Raw genomic sequence first — 23,055 nt, 5'->3', positions numbered from 1 at the left:
TTTAGCCTAAGTCTAAAATTAATTATCTATTTATTTACAACCTTTATTTACTACATTTATATCCCACTCTTCTTACCCCGAAGGGGGACTCGGAGCAGCTGTATGTACATACAATATATTATATTATTAGCATAGCACAATATTAGCATTATACATTACTATATTGAACTATACCACTATACTGTAATATTACTGTATATGTAATATATAACATATAATTAATATTATTATATGGTATTATTATTAGTATTATAGTGTATAACATTATAATATTTTTCTCAATAGTATATGTATATACAATATATTATATTATTAAAACTGATATAAAAATATTATATTATAAAACTGAGGGCGGGGGCCAGGTAAATGAGCCTGGAGGGCCGCATCCGGCCCCCGGGCCTTAGTTTGGGGACCCCTGTTCAATGGTATTGAATGACACTGAGACAAACAACAGGGTCACACACTCTCTCAGTGTTAAGACAGAGATCACCCACTAAGGCGATCATAGTGGTCTCACCACCATATCCTGCTTTGAAACAGGTTTGAAATGGGTCAGTGATGTGTGCGTCATCCAAGACTATCTGGAGTTAGAAGACAACTGCCTTCTCAATCATCTTGCCCCAAAAAGAAGATCTGGTCTGTAATTATTAAGATCCAGCAGATCCAGGGAGGATTTCTTCATCAGTGGTCTAACTACTGCTTCTTTTAAACATGATAGAAGGTTCCCCTCCCTGAAATATTGTATTGTATTTGAGATCAGATTGCATTTACTCCCAGGCCGACCTGCCAAGAGTAGGGAGGGATTGAGAAAATTTGCCCCAGTAACTTGTCTACATCAGCAGTACTCACCATTTGAAACAGATATAGTGCAGCCCCATTCATGAAATTAGCTGTATACCTTATTGTTGCTATATGATTTTTAGATTTGCGTCCCATCTCCAGGATTACGTATAATATACAGATATTGCAAAATCCAAAAAAGTCTAGAATACAGAACACTTCTGGTCTTGAACGTTTTGGATAAAGGATACTCAACCTATATCAATGTATTTCTGAGAAGGAGATGAATTATTCCAAGTGTCTATAACATCCTTTGACTTTTTTTGTGTCAGGAGCGACTTGAGAAATTGCAAGTCGATTCTAGTGTGAGAGAATTGGCCGTCTGCAAGGACGTTGCCCAGGGGACGCTCGGATATTTGATGTTTTCTCATCCTTGTGGGAGGCTTCTCTCATGTCCCCCATGAAGCTGGAGCTGACAGAGGGATCTTACCCAACAGATTCAAGCCGCTGACATATCGGTCAGGTAGTCCTGTTGACCCAAGGATTTAACCCATTGCCCCACCGGGGGCTCCTTTGACTGATCCCATTTCTACTTGTGTCACTTTGCAGAGTTCTGTTATATAGGAGGGAGCTTCTTGCCATATTAGTAAGAAAAGATGCATGCATACTGAATTTTGGCAGTGATGATAGAAATCTTGGGTGAGAGCCCCAATGTTTTGGGGGAAGGACTAGTGCAAACTATCTCTGGGAAGTAACTCTCCCTGTTTCCACCCCCAAATAGGTTTAGCATATTAGAAAGTTTCTTTAAAGTTCAAATGAAATTTAGAATGGATTGACTGCCCCGTTGCTGTGGAAGTATTATCTGCTATGGTTTTTAAGGTTAGTGTATGTGTATTGTTTACCAAAGTTTTAAAAACTTACAAAAAGGGAAGTTTGAAAAACCCTTTTTAAAATGAGCAAGCAATCTAACTTTTGTCCTCTCCATACTCACCACTTCTTGCTCTCTAATGTTTTCAGAGTCTGTTGTTTTCTCTGTTCCCTCAGGGTTCTATGTAAAGACTCTAGATGTCCATGAGAGCTGCTGCATCAGGATATATTTATTTTTAAAAGACGGCTGTCAGCTAGTAATGCTGCAACAGCAAGTCTCAAACATTTATGTAATATTTAAAAATAGTTTAATTAGTAACGTTCAAAATCCAGTTTTTAGTCTCTTTTACAGTAGACACATTGAATCAATGGAATTTACATAAATACTGATTTACTAAATTCTGATTGATTCACTGGGTCTGCTGTGATCAGGACCTAAAGGAAGATTTACGTGAATCACTAATTCATTGCTAACATATTGAAACTACGTCAAAAATTTGACTTGAGACAATGGATATGTTATTTCCTAAGTTAATTCAAAGAAAATTAACTAAAGCAGTTATACAGCAGTATCCTTACAAACATAGATGTTGTAAACTGTTATTTTGAGTTTCAAATTAACATTTTAGTAATAAGATATGCAGAATGGTAAAAATGTTAGGAAATATTTAGAATATTCAACTGCGGTGCCCAAAATTGGACACAGTATTCCAGGTCAGACCACACCTGGAATACTGTGTCCAATTTTGGGCACCGCAGTTGAAGAGAGATGTTGACAAGCTGGAAAGTGTCCAGAGGAGGGCGACTAAAATGATTAAGGGTCTGGAGAACAAGCCCTATGAGGAGCGGCTTAAAGAGCTGGGCATGTTTAGCCTACAGAAGAGAAGGCTGAGAGGAGACATGATAGCCATGTACAAATACGTGAAGGGAAGTCATAGGGAGGAGGGAGCAAGCTTGTTTTCGGCTGCCCTGCAGACTAGGACACGGAACAATGGCTTCAAACTACAGGAAAGGAGATTCCACTTGAACATCAGGAAGAACTGTGAGGGCTGTTCGACAGTGGAACTCTCTCCCCCGGGCCGTGGTGGAGGCTCCTTCTTTTGAGGCTTTTAAGCAGAGGCTGGATGGCCATCTGTCGGGGGTGCTTTGAATGCGATTTCCTGCTTCTTAGCAGGGGGTTGGACTGGATGGCCCATGAGGTCTCTTCCAACTCTACTATTCTATGATTCTATGATTCTATGAATCTCATAGCGAGTAATTGGAGTGACATTTTCATTTTTCAGTAAATGAACGCATCAGCACCTCCTTCCCCCTACCCCCAGTTATTTCTGTTGCTATCAGCAGTGATACTTTACAGAAAAATTGACATGATAAAAAGTTCATAATTTAATATCCTCAGACATAGTAAAATGGAAGCACATTCTGAGTTCATTTCATGGTTTTGTTCAATTTTGTAAAAAAATAAAGAGTTGTTGGGAAGTGACAATGTTAATAATTCTAAGAGATACTCTGCATATCTAGATAGATCTTGGTATTTTAAAAGCTTTTTTTGTAAAACACCCAGGAGATAATTTAGTGTCCAGCAATTCCATGTTTTGTTTTGTTTTGTTTTAAATTGGAATGACCTTTTGTTTTGAAAGGCATAGCATAAATTCAAAAGAAAACCTACTGTTTACTCTGCTGTTTATTTTGTGTCACTGTGCATTATTTCTGAGAAATCATGATGTTTACATATATTTTGATTCCTGATTCTTTTGTTTGTTAGTTTTACAAATTCTTAAGCAACAAAAAATCTAATTCAAATTGAATACGAGAAAATCTAACATACGACTTTTGTGAATGAAAATATATTTTGATCTCTGTATTAGACCTGTCAGTTGAAAGGAAATCCTAGTAGCATAGAAGTATTGCATTTGAGTGTCATGGGTTTGCTATTGCCTTTCTCTGAGGTTGAGAGAATATGATTTGCCCAAGATCACGCACTGGGTCTGATGGCTGAGTGTGGATTTCAAACCTGGTCTTCATTCAAGCCTTAGTTGAAGGCTGAAACCATCACATCATGCTGGTTCTCTGCCAATATAGTTACTGAGGCTTTATTATCATGGACTAGAACTGAACTTCAAAAGCTTTAGTTGTGGCCAAATCTAAATATAAACAAAAACAAAAAAACAAACAAAGCATAAAGCAGTTTCCTAGTGCCTTTCATGCATTTTTGCGTTTGGATCTCTGTGTTTTAAAAAGTAGCCATGGATTTAATTCATTCTACTTGTCCCAATCTTGGAGGAAAAATATAATAGCTTCATGGGATTGAGATTGTGGCAAGAAGGAAAGGCTTGAAAACAAGCCTTCTGGATGCAGATTGTGGCGCCCCATGGGTCTCTTAAAAAAAACAACAACAACCCATAATTGCAAATACACTTTTAACTGCAATATGTAGTTTGGTCCTCACAGTGCATGGATTAGTACAAAAGAGCTTTAATTACCAGTAGGACACTAGCAATATGACATCTTTTAATGAAGTTGTCTTTTTCTGCTAGTTTTCTGCATTCCTGTGTATTGGATACTGCAGCAAATGTGTGACTAGTACTTTGTCCCAGTAGTTGGGTATTTTGTTTTATACTTTAATGGCTTATTTTTGCAGGTTTTGGAAGAAAGGACGTAGTGGAACACTTACTGCAGACAGGAGCCAATGTCCATGCTCGTGATGACGGTGGACTGATTCCTCTTCATAATGCCTGTTCCTTTGGCCATGCTGAAGTAGTCAGCCTCCTGCTGTGTCAAGGTGCAGATCCAAATGCCAGAGACAACTGGAACTATACTCCTTTGCATGAAGCTGCTATCAAGGGCAAGATAGATGTTTGCATTGGTAAGTGTGCCTTTATTCAAGTATTTTAAAATGTTATGTGTTTATGGAACGCATAATGGTGAAATAATAAAAATAAATGAAAAAGTAAATGCACATTTAGTTACACCACTAAGAAACCTATACAAATATTTTAATATTACTTTATGTGCTCTCTAGTTTTAAAATTGGAATTCCAATCTTAGTTTGACATCTGCCTTTTTGATTAAAATTTAATTAACAGTAAGGTTTTTTCAAACATAAAGAGTTCTTTGGCCTTTAAACTGAAACAAAGGATGATATTGTATTTTTTCAACTCTTAAGACACACTCGTCTCCCCCCAAACATCACTAAAAATGGGGTACATCTGAGAATTGTGTGTGTTTTTTTCACATACTGTATATACGAGGGTTGAATGAAAAGTAATGCCTCCACCTTCGTTACTTGGGTTTGGATGGGAATATTTTAATAAATCAAACGCAGAAATAATCCTTAGAATGTACTCTTTAACTACCACTATTCACTTTTCCACATAATCACCAGACAATTGGATACATTTATGCCAACGATGAACAAGTTTTCTAAAGCCGTCACGGAAGAAGTCGACACTCTGTTTCCGCAACCAGTGTCTCACAGTACCCATTGTGCACAGATCTTCTGATAGCCAAGCAAAGCAATAATGTGACCCACATGTTCTTGTGAAATGCCGATTGTGCTTGAAATTTCTCTCTGAGTGATACGACGATTGTCCTGAATCAATCTGTCAACCTTTTGCTTGTGAAACTTGGTGGTTGATGTCACAGGACGTCCAATAATAACTTTATTCTTGTATCCCGCTTCCATCTCCCCGAAGGGACTCAGGCGGCCTACACAAGGACTAGCCCAAAAACAACAACATAGCATTACATACAACAGTAATTAAAACAGTAATTTAAAGCAATATAACAAAGGTATAAACAACATAACATAACAGATACTTTAAAAGCCTGAGCGTTGATTGCTACATACAGCAGAGGGTGACTAGTGTAAGAGCTCCAAAAGATCCATAGGTAAAATTAGGGCAAGTAGGGAAAGAACAAGGGAACAGTTCCATTAAAGTGCTAAAACATATAAGGTGAGGAACAGTGACACAAGTCAGATGTTCCCACCTACACATCTTTAAACTTACTCGCCCAACGACGCACAGTACTCACATCAACACAATCACCATAAACAGCTTGCATTTTCTGATGAATCTCCTTTGGGGTGACACATTCTGCTATCAAGAATTCAATGAGTATACGTTGCTTAAGTCGCATTGACTGACCATCTGTGCAGGGTTTCATACTTCGCACTTTAACAACACAACCATTCAATGCTAAGGCTTTCCGCCAAATGGAACTGTAGAGGAGAGTCTACTGAACAAGCCAGTACCTGCCACATACCAGTATTGCCATCTGTTGAGGAGTTACAAAGGTGGAGGCATTACTTTTCATTCAGCCCTCATAAATAAGCTTCTTTTCTGCTGGTACTGAAACTAGTGTGCATCTTACAATTGATGGCATTCTAGAGTACACCGGAACATTAGGAAGAATTACTGACTGTAAGATCTGTTCAGCAGTGGAACTCTCTGCCTCAAAGTGTGATGGAAGTGCCTTCCTTGGAAGCTTTTAAACAAAGGCTGGATAGCCATCTGTCAGGGGTGCTTTGTGCTTTTCCTGCAGTAGATGGCCCATGTGGTTTCTTCCAACTTGATGATGCTATAATTGGTGAAATAGGGTAGATTTCCATAACTAGTAATGGCAGCTTTATTATTGGATTAAAATAAATTCAGTTCTGTTGTGTAAGTAGACAAGATTATGTGGTTATAAAAACTGTCTTGCCAATTAGCCATTTTTAATTGACTTGCTTTTAAGCACGTTATTACATTTTAATAGGTGATCTATGTAATAAAACGTTCTTAAAAAGTATTGTGCAAGATGGAGGTAACCAACTCAGGATGCTTTTGTATGACAAGGGCAGGCCAGGAGAATCTCTGCATTCTTTATTGTCTTCTCAATTTAATGTTGTTATGAAATTGTAGAAAATCTAGTCAACTTTGTTCCTTGTTTGTTTTATGTTCCCATAATAATAATAATAATAATAATAATAATAATAATAATAATAATAATAATAATAACAACAACAACAACAACAACAACACTTTATTTATACCCTGCCACCATCTCCCCGTGGGGACTCGGGGCGGCTCACAATGTTACAAAAGTAACAGCGCAAATACACCAACAATATACACAGTTTAAAACACAAGAAGATAATAAAACAGAAGTTAAAACAAAGGTTTATACAACAGTAATAATATCAAACAACCACCAATGCCATTCAGTCAACTTCAAAGGTGGGGGGAGGACTATAGCAGCAATATAAGATAAAATCATTAGATTAAAATACCCCGATGAAAGGAACCTAATAGCATTCAGAATAGAATTATAATGAGACTGGTCATCCAATGGCTGTCTCTCCAAAGGCCAGCCCAAACATCCAGGTTTTCAATTGTTTCTTAAAGGATGGTAGGGAGGGCGCCAACCTAATCTCCCGAGGGGCCACAGCCGGGAAGGCCCTCTCTCTCGTCCCCATATTCTTGTAGTTTTTTGTTAGATTTATTTCTTCACTCTAAAAATGAAGAAGGTGAGAGAAGGAGAATGAATTTCACTTTATGGGGTTTTCAGAAAGAAAGAGAAGTAGCTGTAGATTCTAGTTTAGCTGTATGTAACTGCTTTCTAGACTAAAATACTGCATAATGCTCTGCATGACACACTGCAGTTTGAATTCTGAGAATTAGATAGCATGCGGTTTTTTTCTAGAAGGGTGATAGCATATCTATCTATATATATATATATAAATGTTCTGACCATTTCTAACTTAAAGTAAACAGCGAAACTACACACCCAAAACCCACGAAACTTGGCCACAAAAGACATGGTCATTCCCGCTGTGTTTAGACATTAAAAAAGAAAAGAAAAATAAAGTCCTAATTAGAGGGAAAGGAATAATTGTTTTTTTCCCCCCATTGCTGCCAGTTAGAAGGCTAAGCTCCGCCCACTTTGTCTCCTAGCAACCCACTCAGCCATTTAATGGCGCCCAGGGCCACTTCAATCAGGCCTCTTCCACACTGCCTATAAAATACAGATTATCTGATTTGGATTATATGTCAGTGTAGACTCAAGGCCCTTCCACACAGCTATATTACCCATTTATAATCTTATATTATCTGCTTTGAACTGATTTATCTTGAGTCCACACTGCCATATAATCCACTTCAGTGTGCATTTTATACAGCTGTGTAGAAGGAGCCTCATATAATCTAGTTCCAAGCAGATAATATAAATTATAAATATACAGTAGAGTCTCACTTATCCAACATAAACACCCCGGCAGAACGTTGGATAAGCGAATATGTTGGATAATAAGGGATTAAGGAAAAGTCTATTAAACGTCAAATTACATTACGATTTTACAAATTAAGCACCAAAACAACATGCTATACAACACATTTGACAGAAAAAGTAGTTCAATGCGCAGTGATGCTATGTAGTAATTACTGTATTTACAAATTTAGTACTAAAACATCACAATGTATTGAAAACATTGACTACAAAAGTATTGACTACTAAAAGGCCGACTGCATTGGATAATCCAGAACATTGGATAAGAAAATGTTGGATAAGTGAGGCTCTACTGTAATATGAAATAATTACTGTGGTATAATAATACAGAACAATATAATCTCTAAAACTAGGACAGTAAATAAAGAGCAACACTCTGAAAGCAGGGAAATTGGGAATTCCAGAAAGGAAACAATCAGGGCCAGCTAACACTTCCCAACAAAGGATTCTCCCAGGCAGGGAGCAAACATACTTTGAAGCTGAAAGGCCATTAAATGCTAATCAAGGTGGCTAATTGCAGCATTCATACCTGCCACACTGAGACTATTAATTGCTATTCAAACTGGCCAACCAAGGATTCCGCAAGGTAGAAAGCAGCCAGGCTTGCAAGCAGCAAGGCTATTCAGTGCTATTCCAAGATTTCCCCTAGATAAAAAAAAACCCCAAGCTCTGAGGCCATGAAGCTACTCCATCCCATTCAACCTGGCCTAGCAAGGATGCCCTATGTAGAAAGCAGCCAGGCTTTTAAGCTGCAAGACTATTCAGTGCAGTTCAAGCTGGCCAAACAAGGATTCTCCTACTAAGGAAGTAGCCAGGCTTCACAGCAGCTCTTTGATTGAGGGTGCTACTCCAGCTACTCCAGAAAACAGCCAGGCTTTGAGGCTGCAAGGCTATTCACTGCTATTCCACCTGGCCAACAAATGATTCCCATAAGCCACAGCAATGCGTGGCCAGGCAAAGCTAGTATGAAATAAATCCATAATCAGCAGGAACTTCCTGTTCTTTTAATGTATCTATATTGAAGAATTAATGCAATTCAGTACACTATTTTAACTGCTCTGGCACAATGCTATGGAATCCTGGGAGTTATAGTTTTACACAATCTTTAGTTTTCACTGACAAATAGTACTGGTGCCTCACCAAACTAGAACTCCCAGGATTCCATAACATTGAGCCAGAGTAGTCAAAGTGGTGTCAAACTGCATTAATGCTACAGCATAGATGCATCTTTAGTTGCTTTAATGTTACTGTTTGTGGTAACAGCAGCACAGATATTATAATCTGAATATTATTTAGAAATACTGTGTTGCTTGTTAACTTTCTACTGACAAATATGTTTGTAAAATGGCTATATGACACTTACGTTTGGGTGTGTGTATGAAAGTGTTGCCTGCTGGCCATAAAATGTCCTGACCAACTTCCTTGGTTAATTGATTTGTTTTACTCTTTCACATCTTTGAGTAGACCTCGCTAATTTCATCTTTGTCTAATAGCAAAATAGTGTTGAATATAAAGGGAATTATATGATATATTCATCTAAATAGGGAAACCAGGATGAGGTTTTGGATGTGTCAAATTGCCAAATCTGTAAGCATGCCGATAAGATTTTAATGCTAGAAATCTGTTTATGAGACTGGTCTGTACTGGATCGGGGCAGGGGACAGCTGTCCATGTGGAGAGATATGATAATGGCTGAAAAATTCTCTTGAATAAAAGCAGCTTTTTGGAGTATAACCTTTATTAAAGAGTAGCAGTAGATTACTTTTGTTTAAAACGTGGTTGTGTGTATTTGTGGCAAGTATACATACTCTGTGTGCCAGAGATTTGAGAGCTGTTCCTTTTTCTTTCACAGTACTGCTGCAACATGGAGCTGATCCAAATATTCGAAACACAGATGGAAAATCAGCATTGGATCTTGCAGATCCCTCGGCAAAAGCTGTACTTACAGGTGAGAAGTACCCGGGTTATGGTTACTTCAGCATGTCTTACCAATCTCTTAAACTTATCTATTTAGTTAAAAAAACCTAGATACACAACATGGTGTATTGTGTAAATGAGCTGCATATTTTAAGGAATTGCATAGCATTCTGGTACTACTTTGCAGTTTAATATTCCTGCCTGAATTGCATACATATGCATCTATGTTTCGCTTTGGAAAAGATGCAGTATGCTCTTTCTGGATCTTTGCATTATGTTAATTTTATAAAAAAACATTTAACCCTTTATAGTTCTTCAATGCAGTTGATCATTTCTAGTCCTACAGAATATGTATTATCATTACTATATTTATACCCCTCTATCTCTCGCGCAGGAGACTCAAGCGACTTACGTTAAAAGTATGACCACATAATTTAAAATATACAGATATAGGTAACATGGCTAAAGATTGCATGACACAATTTATCTTTTGATGGTCTGAGGAAAAGGTATCTGTTGCATGAAACCTAAAGCCTATATCATTATTTGTAATATAAATGAAATAGACAATGAATAATTTGCAAAAAATAATTTACTAAAACTAAAACCTGTGATAATCTATAATGCATGAAACATAAACCTTGGTGTCTGTTTTTGATGTCACTATTATTCTCAAGAGGTTTTTATTGCATGAGAAAAGAAATTGATGATTTACTTTACTTCATTTACTCACTTGCAAACGTACTCAAGACTTACAGAATGGGATACTGTCTTTCATACATGAAAGAAAGATATAGTAGTTTCCTGGAACTCCTCAGTAAAAATTGGCTTTTATAATAAATGAATCCCAGATTATCTTTTTTCTTGTTTGAGTTGAGAGATATGTGCAGTTCTAGAGATGCATCCTAGAGAGACAGGCCTAGAGATGATATAGGATGAATTGATTGACAAATCATTTTTCTATTTATAGAACCTCACATTCTAGAGCAGGAGAAGGGTACAGAAAATAACAATTACAAACAATCAGTGGTCTAGAAATGCTCTTTATGGGAGAAGATTATTACTTTGGGGACTTGTTAGGGGGCTTTGCCATCTCTCATAATATTAAAATATTGGGTAATCCAATGAAGCTATTTATTCATTGAATTTATAATACATCTTTCTTCCAGTTCAGCTCATGGTATAAATTAAAACTTAAAAGGTATAACCATTGATAATTTAAAAACGAACCACAACAAATAATCATATTAAAAACATTTATTTAAAGCTTTTAAAAATCATTTAAAGTTATCATGATAAAAACACAACAATCAGTTAAAAACCAAAGGCCTGGATAAACAAAAAAGGCATATGATCAATGCCAGAAATTGGTGGAAGAGACAACCAAGTTGCTTGTAGGAAGAATTTCTATATGCTGAGCACAGGTACCAAAAAGGCTAATCTCCCATGTCCTCTCTAAATCTGCCTGAGACAGGCCCCTCCTGAGGATCTCAAACCTCAGGTAAGCTCATATGAGGGAGATAGGATCTGGATGCCTGGAAATGAATTGAGAACCAGTGAAGCTGATACATCAAGGGTGTTACACATTTCCTGTTACAGTCCTAGTCAGCAGCCTTCCTTGCCACAATTTGGACCCGTTGCAGGTTCTGAACAGTTTCCAAAAACAGCTTCCCTCATAAAGTGTATTGACAGTGGCCAGATTCACATCTCAAATAACCAGTACAGTATAGTTGGTGAAAAAGCTTTAACTCTAACCCGCCAAGATGTAAACCTTAAGATTCAGTGCTGAGTCCAAGGATGCACCCAAGCTGCAATCCTATCCAGCATAGGCTGCATCTCAGTTCCTTCAAAATAGTTCAAGATTGAGGACAGATAAAAAGAAACATTTTTCCACACAGTACCTCTGGAATGCAATGATGGTCAACAACATGAATAACTTTAAAACCAGATTAGGCTAGCTCACGGATTATAAAACTTCAAGTGGTTGCTAGCCAGGGTGACTATCTATAGCCTCCAATATGAAGGCAGATGTCTCTCAATACCAGCTGCTATGAAATATGAGGAGAACTTTATTGCACTTCGTGCCCCCTCCTAAGGGCTTCTCTTAGACATCTAATTAGCCACTGTGGGACTAGATAGGCCTTTGGGGTGATCCAGCAAGGCTCTTCCAAGTGTGTTTCATTAAAGTACATGAGAACACTTCTCTCTTTGTGAGTTAGTTACATGCCTTTGAAAATCTCTCTGCCTCAGGCATTTCCCAATTTAACTTTACAGACTGGTTTCTTTCAAGACTGAGTGCTTAATCAGAGATCCAATGCCATTATGTCTCTTTTAAATTTCAGTCTTTATTATATTGACATAGCACAAACGCATCAGCCCCCAACTAGCAATGTATTGGGTACGACACCTTTTGAAAAGCTGAAGTTAAAAGAAACTGAATCCTGACAATATGGAAGCTGTATGGATTGATGATGCTTAGGTCTTGGGAATTAGTTAATCATCCCGATCTGAATGGGAAAAACAGAAGGCCTTGCTTGGAAAAAATGTATTATATCCCATCACAGCTGACACAAAATGTAGATGCTTGTGTTAATATTAAAAGGACAGCCAGTCATGTGGCATTATTTAAAATAGGAGTAGGCTGCAGGTTAAGCAAAAAATCCTCTTCTGGGCCTAGAATAGCCTGCGGGAACCAACACCATGTTGAAATTCCACTCCCAGGCACCCTGAATGTGTAAAAGTATCTCTTTTTAAAACAAGGTTTGACAGGACTCTTTCAGGTAGGTACATTATTGACTCTATATGTTTGCCATTGTGTTTTTGTATAACTGGATGGTAGCAAGACTTGTATGCAGATCTGTGAAGTTGGGACGCTAAATCTTTGACTCCTCAATTTTTCTGCCATTTAACTCTGATTCCTTCTTAAATGGCAAATGTATATTGATTAGTAATTGTAGTAATTTGGTAGTACAAGGTATTATATCACCATCACATGCACAACCAGCTACATAGATTGATAGGGCATAAAATATGTATCTTCACTTAAGTAATAAATAAAAGCATAAATTATATATTTACTATATATTATTTTCATTATATATATTTTTAATTTTTTTATTTTAAAACTGGAGTTGGTAAATTTCTACCGGCTCCACCCAAAATTGTGACTTTGCCTCCACAAACCAGTTTGTATATATATTCCAAATTGAACTTTTGCTTAATTAAAGAAACTTTGATTAATTGTTATTTTGTGTGTGTTAATATATGGGTAAAATCTGTTTTTCTTACTACCGCATTCTCCCAAAGCGCAGGGATTTTGTTGTTGCTGCTTTCTTTTTGCTCGTATCCATGTGAAAGGCAGCCTGCTACCACAACTTTGTATGTCCTGTTTTGTATATATTGTCAGAATGTTTTCACTGATGAACTTAAAAATTACATTCAGAAACATTTGTGTTACTAAAAGGAAACATCTCAGAAGGAGGTGGATAGATTCAGTTTAATTGAATTTAATAAAAATATATCGGATTGTATTTTCAGATTCTGAAGAACCTGTTTCTGTCCATTCTTGGTTCTTAGTTTTGTGAGTTGTCATGTAAGCACTTTGTAAACCATAGTTTGTAAATAGTGTGTTATGATTGGCTTCATGGTCACAAATTGCTTTGCAGTAATTACAGAGAACAGGTATTACCATATGGTTCAAAATAGCTTATTATTCACATGGCAGATTTAGTGTCATTTGAAGAAAGGAATTCTTCGAATACAACTGTCCTGAAAAGAATATCTGTTAATATTATTTCTTGTGGAAGTTACATAAAATAATCTTTATGCTTAAAGCTTGCTAAATATTTTGTTTCTATAAATTTGGTTTTTCTAAAGGTAGATGTCTTTGTCTGCAGCAGGCTTTTTGGTAATGTAGAACTGTAATGGAAACATTGTGTTCGGTCTCCTCAGGATGTTGACATCTGAGATTTTCCAGTAGCTCAGGAATGTCTATGCTTGGTTCTTTTAAACAAAACCAATAATGGCAACCATTATAAGGGCTGTTGTTTTTGAGGCATTGTGAATATTAATATTGGCTCTTTGGATCCTCAAGAATGACACATTGTATGTTCAGCATTGGCCCATCAGAACTGACAAGCTGGCCATAAAATTGATAGCCGTAACCTACTTACCTTTCAGACTATGCAGTTAGAGCCTATCATTCCACTACACCTTCTGAGATTCCATCCTGTGAAATCCTGAAATAGAATTTGAGCTTTGTTCTTTACAAAGAGATTCCTTGAAGGTTTTAAATTTATTATCAGCTGCTTAAAATTAATTTTTCTGTCTGGTAAAGAAATGGTTACTAAGATTCCACTTTAGAATCCATAATTTGAGCAAGGCATCAGACTTTTCTGACAGCCCCACCACATATGTGCAATTTCTTCTTGGTTTAATTTTCAAGTGTCTGATTCATTTCTACAGTACAGAATGAAAAGGACACTTCTAACTTTGCTCCTTACTACATACTTTTTTGCATCCTTGTCCTCCTTTCAGTGTCACTTATCCTTTACATTATTCTTACTGACTGTCTTTGTCGGGTGCCTATTGTTAGTGTCTGCCCTATTCCATACAATTCCTTATGTGGAAAAGTTGTTATATATGGTGCTCTACAAGTTTCATTTGGAAACAAATACTTACTACTGATTCAGATTAAAAAGTATCAGAGTGCAGTGCCAGAAGGGAGACAGGGAGGACAAAGCAAGAACAAGGAAGTCAAATTAATTACTTTGTGTGTATGTATCTTCATGTCACTTCATAGGGTTTCCATAGGCAAAGAATATTCAGAAGTGGTTTTTCCAGTTCCTCCCTCTTGAAATATAGACTACTGCACCTGATATTTGTTGACAGCCTCCCATCCAACACTAATCAGGACTGATCCCACTTAGCTTCCAAGATCAAACTTGGTCTGAGAAAAAATGAAGTTTGAAGAAGGTGAAAGGAAATACTTTCTTGCTGTTTACTTCCTTGCAGTTGACCTTTTATCAAGTTTAGAACTAGGATTTTAGACGAATGGGGAATAGAAAGCTGATTTTTCATCTGAAAATCAGTCTAATTTTACAATATGAATCAAAACTAATGTTTTACATCTGATCAGTGGAGTTGATGGTGATTTTCTTTGATCTGTAGAGTAATTGAGGGTGAGGAACCTTGGGAAGAAAAGGGATTAGTTGAATCTTGATGGTAATGCTTGGTTAGTTAGTCAGAAATATTAGGCAGTTGGAAATTATTGTAGAGTACAGATGGATAAGAAGAGGGTTATCTAAGAGCTGTGACAGAACCCTAAGGTGAAGAGGGAAACAAGACAAGAGAGAATGCCCAGAATTGAGGCTTGGAAGACATATTTGGAAGAAGTCTCAAGAGAGTCAAGCTACATCCAGGAGTAGAAGAAATGTTTGATTTTTGTCAGATGGGGTATGTTAAAAGAGGGTTATTTGAAAATGAAGGATTTAGTGGTCTGGTCAAATAGACTAGATATGGAGTATTTTAGTTGAAATTATATTTGAATTGTGTTATTGAATGAACAGGTCCAGGGATTATGCTAAAAGATCAGACAAAGTCTAGAAAGGATAGCCATTTCACAGAGAGCCTTCTATCAAATAAGATGGGTCTTTTATATTGTTAGAACCTGTTTTCTCAAGGAGTGTTTTGCAGTGTAGTAGTAGTAGTGGTGGTAATAATTGTTTTACTTTACCTTTAACATTTTAGAGTGAACTGAATTAATTTATTGTCTTATTAAATGAGCAGTCACATATAATTTGGAAATATATCTCTTTTGAATTGATTGCTTATAAAGGAAAATGTAACTTGAGTTTTTTTCTCAAATTATAATTTTAATTCTTTTTGATTTGCAGGTTTTGCAATCCCCCTTTATAATGATTTAAATCTATAATTGTATAGCTCACCATGATACTACCTTTCCATGGTGGTGGGATTGCATGCTTTTGTGAGGCAAGAAGTATGCTGATGGTAGCAGTACTGCACTGGTAGATTCTTCCCTATCAGATAGGCTTTTGTTGGGAGCCAGACTAAACATGACAAACAGCTACTTGGTACCAGCAAAAGAGTGTGTGTGAGTGTGTGTGTGTGTGAGAGAGAGAGAGAGAGAGAGAGAGAGAGAGAGAGAGAGAGAGAGAGACTGACTGACAGAGGATCTCTCAGCAATCACAGCAGTGGTGCTACAGCTAACAGTTATTGGTACTTTGTAGAATAAGGCAATGATAAACCAATCCTAAAGCCTTCTTCCTTGAAAATCCTTCATGAAACAATTGAAAATGAAACAAGAGACTGTGTCAGGAGGTGAAACTTCCAGATTAGAAGCCCATTGCATAATGAAGGGACTAGACAGAAGCCAAAAGGACATTCAGTAGTGCTGAAGTGAAAGGAATGTCTGAAGCTGCACATATTATACAAACATGGATTGTGAGAATTATGAATCAGAGGAAGCTAGACACTGTAAAATAAGAAATGAAACATAAACATTGCAATACTTAGGATGAGTGAGCTGAAGTGGACTAGAAAGGATCAATTTGAATCGCATTACAATTTTTCACTCAAGAAATGAAAATGAACCCTGAACACAACTGTACAATGACTTGTTGGCAGGGACAAATAAGAACTACTGTAACAGTCAATACAGAAAAATAAAAAGCCTCAACAAAAATGTTGAAAAAGAGACTTCTTTTACCGAAAACAGCTAGCTGCCCGAACTGGCGGGTGAGAATAAGTGCCCAGCATGCACCTCTACTTTGAAGTCAGAATCAAGGAGCTGTACAAGGTGAAGGCAGCAGAAACAGGTTTATTCAACTAGCCAGATGGAGGTAACCGCTTAAAGAACCGACATAACCCCTACAGAAAAGTGTACCACATTTTATACGATTTGACAGCTATTCAAACTTCCCTCTCCTGGTTGGTCAGGGACTGTGTTTCCCAGAATCTCCCCTCTCATAGGCCGAGGCTCCCTCCTGACGTCACAGACTCATGGCGGGAAGAGAGAACAGCTGGCATTAGTGGGGTTTTAAAATTAAAGGTCTGTTGTCATGCCTGCCTCTAAGGGGTGCAGGTTCTACCGTCTGGGCTGGAAATAATGGGTACTTGGCACTAATGGACTTTGCAGGCTTGGAATAGACCCTCACAAAGGATGAAGCTTGGGAAACCAGATAGTCAATCAAGTGGGTAAATAAAGTTCCTGATGAATCTTGAGGGTTTCTGGCCATCAATCTCCCAACAGGGAGTCACCTCACCCACTGGAAGAATAATATGTTGTTTTCCAAAGCAGGCATATAGTCCAAAGTCGCATAAGCACCACACATTATTCATTATGATATCTGATAACCTTGGGTTTGATGGATCTTGCATTGATTTGCAGTATTGCAAATATGGGGCAATGTAATAAAATATATTAGGGGGGTGTTGATTTTTTATAACACCTCCGCAAGATCTGAGAAATCAAAGGAAAGTGTATACCAAAAGTGGGGATGCTTTATGACAGGCACAGGAAGACACTACATGATCATGAAGAAATGAAAATATGATGGGAACATTTTACAAAACAACTATATAAAAGAGATAAAAGGGTGTCAGATTAGTTGAAAGAAGAACCATTTGTAGATGAATGTACAGTTTTCGAAAGTGATGGGGAAGCTACACTCAAAGCAATTTGAAGAGATAAATCACCAGGAACAAATGGCATACAAATAGAGCTATTTCAAGCAACAGAGTTTCTCAAGTCACTCCTGACATGAAAAAAGCACCAGAGACAGCATCAGTTCAAATTCTAAGTAAAAACTGTCAACAAATATGGAAAAGAAATGAATGACCCACAGATTAGAAATGTTCAGTATACATTCCAATCTCCCAAGAAAGAAGACACCAGGGCTTTCAGTAATTAAAGGGCCATTGCATTAATCTTCCATGCAAGCAAAGCAATAGTTAAAATTCTACAACAAAGACTGACAAAGAAGTCAGTGGGGGGGGGGGGGGGAGATGGCTGCATTCCAGAAGGCTAGACGGCAGTTCAAAACAACAACAATGGTCTCCTCAAATTTCTTGTTAAAATGCTGTGTTCTGATTTCAAAAATGCTAAACTCCATTTTCTTTTATTTAATCCTTATTTTTATTTCATGTCCTTGTTTTCTGCTTTGTTCCTTCTACAGTTGTTGGTTGATCATCCCATCCCCTTCTGCTATTCTGATATTGTATCTAAGTCTGAGTGCAGTAGAATGTGACCATGATGTGTAATTTCTGTAGGAAGTGTCATCTAGTAGCTGAATCAATGTTTTCTCGGATTATACAACTTTTCAGTAAGATATTCACACTAGTAGGAGGTTTACAAGATTCATAAGTACTGATTAAATAATGTGTGGATTGCTTCACTGAAGTTCTCAGCTGTATTTAACTTTTCCTTAAATATTTTGAATCTGATTTGCCACATCCCTTGCGGAATCCTGTCTTAGGGCAGAGGTGGCCATTTCTGTCCTTGGTGGTAATTGTATGCACTAAACTGTAGGGCAGAATATTATGAGCTTCCTCCAGAATATTATGAGCTCCCTCCAGACAATTGGATTTGAAGACATTAAGCCTTGATGTCATTGCGGGTCTCATTTAGGTGGTTTTCTCCAGAGACGTATTCTCTTAATTACATATAATACAGAGAAAATACATTTTAAAATTTAAACCTTGAACAAAATTAGTAGTGCTACAGAAGGCAGTAATTCTGTGAATATGATTGTGGTCCCGAAGTATTAAGAACAGCTTCAATATTTAAGATGGCTATATTGTTTTCCCTAATACATACATATTTAATTTTATTTTACATATAATTTCATGAACAATAGACAGCAACGTATTTAAAATTGTTGGAAACAATGTGAAGCTCTCTAGGACTGGGTCTGGCCAACAGTTAGACAGTCAGTTTTTCCTTATGTAGCATAAAGTGTTCTATAAATAGACATGGATGGTTGTTCAAAGAGTGAAAGATAGTACAGGTTGAATATCTCTTATGCAAAGTGTTTAGGACCAGGAGTGTTTTGGATTTTGGCTGTTTTCGGATTTCAAAATACAGTAGAGTCTCACTTATCCAACACTCGCTTATCCAACATTCTGGATTATCCAACACATTTTTTTAGTCAATGTTTCCAATACATCATGATATTTTGGTGCTAAATTCGTAAATACAGTAATTACTACGTAGCATTACTGTGTTTTGAACGACTTTTTCTGTCAAATTTGTTGGTAAACATGATGTTTTGGTGCTTAATTTGTAAAATCATAACCTAATTTGATGTTTAATAGGCTTTTCCTTAATGCCTCCTTATTATCCAACATATTCGCTTATCCAACATTCTGCCGGCCCGTTTATGTTGGATAAGTGAGACTCTACTGTAGTTGTATTTTCATATATGTACATAATAAGGTGTCTTGAAGATTAAGACCCAAACCTAAATACAAAATTCATCTTATACACATAGCCTGTAGATAATCTTATATACAATATTTTAAAAATAATTGTATGCATATAACAAAGTTTGTTTACATCAAATTATCAGAAAGCAAAGGTCACTACTGCAGCCACCTATGTGATAGTTTTAGAGTTTGGAGAATTCTGGATTTTGAGTATTTTTGATTTGGAATTCCAGATAAAGGATAAATAGGTACAGAGGTTTAGCAATTTGGATTAAACAAAAGGTTACATGTTGCATCTAAATAATTATAGCAGTAGATGATCCATTCTTCTTGGTTGATTTATAAATCCTACCTGGCTGTGACTGTGGTTTGACAGTAACTTCACTGATTTGTTTAGAAAAATGCTTAATAATAGTTTAAATGCTAATATGTATACTGTGTAAATATCTGCAAAGATGTTGAAGGAGACATTTTATGCAAATTAGGAACGAATACCTGTATTTTTGAGATATTAAAGTCTTGTATTTCTAATAATACGTATAGACAGTTGAGATTCATGACAGCAGCTTTTGTAATAATAAGTTTACATCATGTGTGGATACTGTTAATTCAAGCTTTTCTCTTGAATTTTAATTTTTCCAAAGCCATTAAATAATTTGAAACTTTCTTAAAATAAAATAACATAATTTTAACAAAAGGCTTCAAGACGGGAAATGTGTGTGTTGAATGTTGTCTGCCTAAAGGGCCAACCGTTTGCTGATCTTTCTTTTTTGTTCAGCTTTTCTGTCCAACCGTTTGTTACTTCCCCAAAATGTCTAGACTACTGCTTCTGGTTCCAGGATATCCCTTTATATTTCTTTCTCATTCTGCTGCTACAGTGTTTACAGTTGGGATTATTGTTCCTTCATGCTATTGATTCAAAGTAGCGAGGGCTATGCCACAGTTTTCAGCATTATTATTATTTTTTTTAAATTCTTCTATGGATACCAAAACTGTAGAAGTACGAGTGTGTTCTAGTTGCATTAAATTAGCTAAAACCTTCTAGCACTGCTGTTAGTAGAGATACTGTGATGTCATAGAAAGTTCACACATGCACACTTCTCCCCAGCTTTGTAAACAAGACCCAAGGGACCTTGATTCTCTCGCTACCACATTCCTTGTTTAATTTTGCTCCATACCCTTCTTTGTGGCCCCCCTTCTCACCATCTCAGTTGTCTCCTATTACCTTTTAACTATAAGCAGTGTGACTGCTTTTAAAGACTGAGACAATTATTCTTTTCAGATAGGAGCATAAGAGTGCTGTAAAAGCATAAGTCAATATACGTCCATATTATCAATTTTGTTCCCCTAAATGCAACTGCTGTTCAGGTAGGCGAAATTGTGCTTGCTAATAAAATCTGATATTTTTCCTTCATCAAAATTGCTTAAAGTGTTGATCAGGATAGAGATGTTTTTACTTTTTTCGAACTGTTGCTGTTATCTATTTGATTAGCCCCCAGATGGCGTAGTGGACTAAGTGACTTGAAGGTTGGGTTGCTGACCTGAAAGCTGCCAGGTTCGAATCCCACCTGGGGAGAGTGTGGATGAGCTCCCTCTATCAGCTCCAGCTCCATGCGGGGACATGAGAGAAGCCTCCCACAAGGATGGTAAAAACATCAAAACATCCGGGCGTCCCCTGGGCAACGTCCTTGCAGACGGCCAATTCTCTCACTCCAGAAGCAACTCCGGTTGCTCCTGACACGGGAAAAAAAATCTATTTGATTGCTGCTGTGGCATTTCTATGTGTTCTCTGCTTTTGTTGCTGCTGGAACAAAATAAAATGGCAAAACAATTTCTCTTGCATTCACTTGCTTCTTCACATATTTGATGATCAAAATGAGATCGCTGAAAAGTGCTATTCAATGTATATTTGGCTACATGACTGATCGGTTTGACTTCTAAGATACCTTGCCTACAGAAGACATAATCAGGATTTATTAAACAGTTCTTGGTAACAGCCAACAGGTTGCAGAAGTGATGACTATGAGTGGTACAATTCCCCCGATGTGCTTATGCATTTAGAATTTAGAGAGATCTGTTTGTATTTTTGCTTTCAAGTCTTCGTCAGTATATGGTGATCCTATGAATGAAAGCCCTAGTCATCAACAGCCCTGCTCAGGTCTTCAAATTCAGAGCTGTGGTTTCCTTTTAAAGAATCAATCCATCTATAACTTAGTGTTTCTCTGTTCTTACAACTTTCCTTTTTATTGAACATAATCATCGTTTTTAGTGAATGATGTTGTCTCATGATATCCCCAAAGTACGATAGCTTCAGTTTAATTATTTTGGCTTCTGGTGAGAGTTCAGGCTCTCTTTAAAAACTTTGATTCCCATATTGCTTTCCAGTAGCCTGCAACAAAGTAAAACCTACCAAATTAAATTCACAATGGCTGAAAACAAAATTATCCACAAGAGCAGTAATTAAATGCAAATATCCTATTCTACAATAGAGAAACATGCAGGTGTTTTCTTCAGCAGATTTGTCCTGTCGAAAAAACAGATTCTTATTTGTGGTAAACAGGATGTAGAAGGTCATTCCATAGCCTTCAGGCTTTGGCACTGAAGGCTCTGTGTTTTGTTGCAGTGAACAACTTTTTTTTGAGCTGGAGACCAGAGACCTACTTACAGAGACTACCCTCTGCAACATTGAATTTGTCATGTTGAAAACTAACCTTTTCCACCTTATTTTTATTGAAAAAATCCAAACAAGATTTAAAAAGTCATTCCATAACCTATCACCTTCTTTCAGAGCCTGATTGCTCTCCCAAAGTGCTAATAGCATTAATAATAAGATTTATGCTTTCCGCTCTCCCACCATGTTATATGCTTTCTTCATCCAACCATTGCTATGCTTCAAAAAACACAATTAGCTTCTGGAGGAAGGTAGATCAATGGCATATGGCTTGTTTTTCTTTTAAAAAAAGAAGAAGGGATGTTGGTATATGTTGCTGTAATGGCAAATTTGGTGGATTATGTGATATCGGAACTTTTGTGGGTACTTGGGAGGCTGCAAGAAATGATAAAGAATACATGTCTTCCACTGCCATATAGTATGCACATATAAAAAGTTTCTAAAACAGTGGTCTGAGTTGGTTCGTATAGAGATAAATGAAACCCCATCCCCTCCCCTCAAGCAGAGTTGTTTGGTAAGAAATAGATCCTTACTCACTCATTTAAAAATTAACCAGAATGCAGTTGAAAGCATACAATACATGACACCAAGAAGATCTATGTCTGATCAATTTCTGGATGGAAGGTCACTTGTGAATCCTGCATACGCCTCAGGTTTCCTGAAGGAAGATAAGTTGATAAATATACTAAATAAAAGAAGGCTTTATCATGTAGCTGATTTCCTCATTTCAAGAAATTTCTTCTTTTTATGTGAAGAATATGCTTTCCTTCTGCCAAATCTGGAGCACATATTTCACATTTAAAAAAAATACTGAAGGGATCTACCCTTGCTGTATCCCTGTCACTTTTGCAGATCTGTTCCAAGCAATATTATTGTAGGATTGAATAGACATTGTACATGATGCTTCAAGTGTCTGCTAATGCCAATCTTAAAATGTCTTAACACAATTGTTTTTAATGGTTGTATTGCGATTTTTTCTGTGTATATTATGCAGAGAAAAACAGTAGCATCCCCATGGCCAATAGGTACACTATTGCAAGGATTACGTTAAATCCTGGGTTTTCTGGACTTTATGTGGCAGTATATGTATTTTATGGAAAATAGAATGA

General features: G+C 37.0%; 1 protein-coding gene across 1 annotated transcript in view; it reads left to right on the top strand.

Moving 5' to 3' along the window:
• tnks (tankyrase) overlaps window positions 1–23,055 on the top strand; it is a 90,596-nt gene that overhangs the window by 7,615 nt on the left and 59,926 nt on the right. Inside the window, exons 2-3 of the mRNA XM_008116639.3 lie at window positions 4,289–4,513; window positions 9,767–9,862. Of these exons, the coding sequence (XP_008114846.2) occupies window positions 4,289–4,513; window positions 9,767–9,862 (321 nt within the window). The remainder of the gene's footprint in view (window positions 1–4,288; window positions 4,514–9,766; window positions 9,863–23,055) is intronic.

Source organism: Anolis carolinensis, chromosome 2 (assembly GCF_035594765.1).
Source record: "Anolis carolinensis isolate JA03-04 chromosome 2, rAnoCar3.1.pri, whole genome shotgun sequence".
Classification (NCBI taxonomy): Eukaryota; Metazoa; Chordata; class Lepidosauria; order Squamata; family Dactyloidae; genus Anolis; species Anolis carolinensis.
This window is presented reverse-complemented; position numbering and strand designations above follow the sequence as displayed.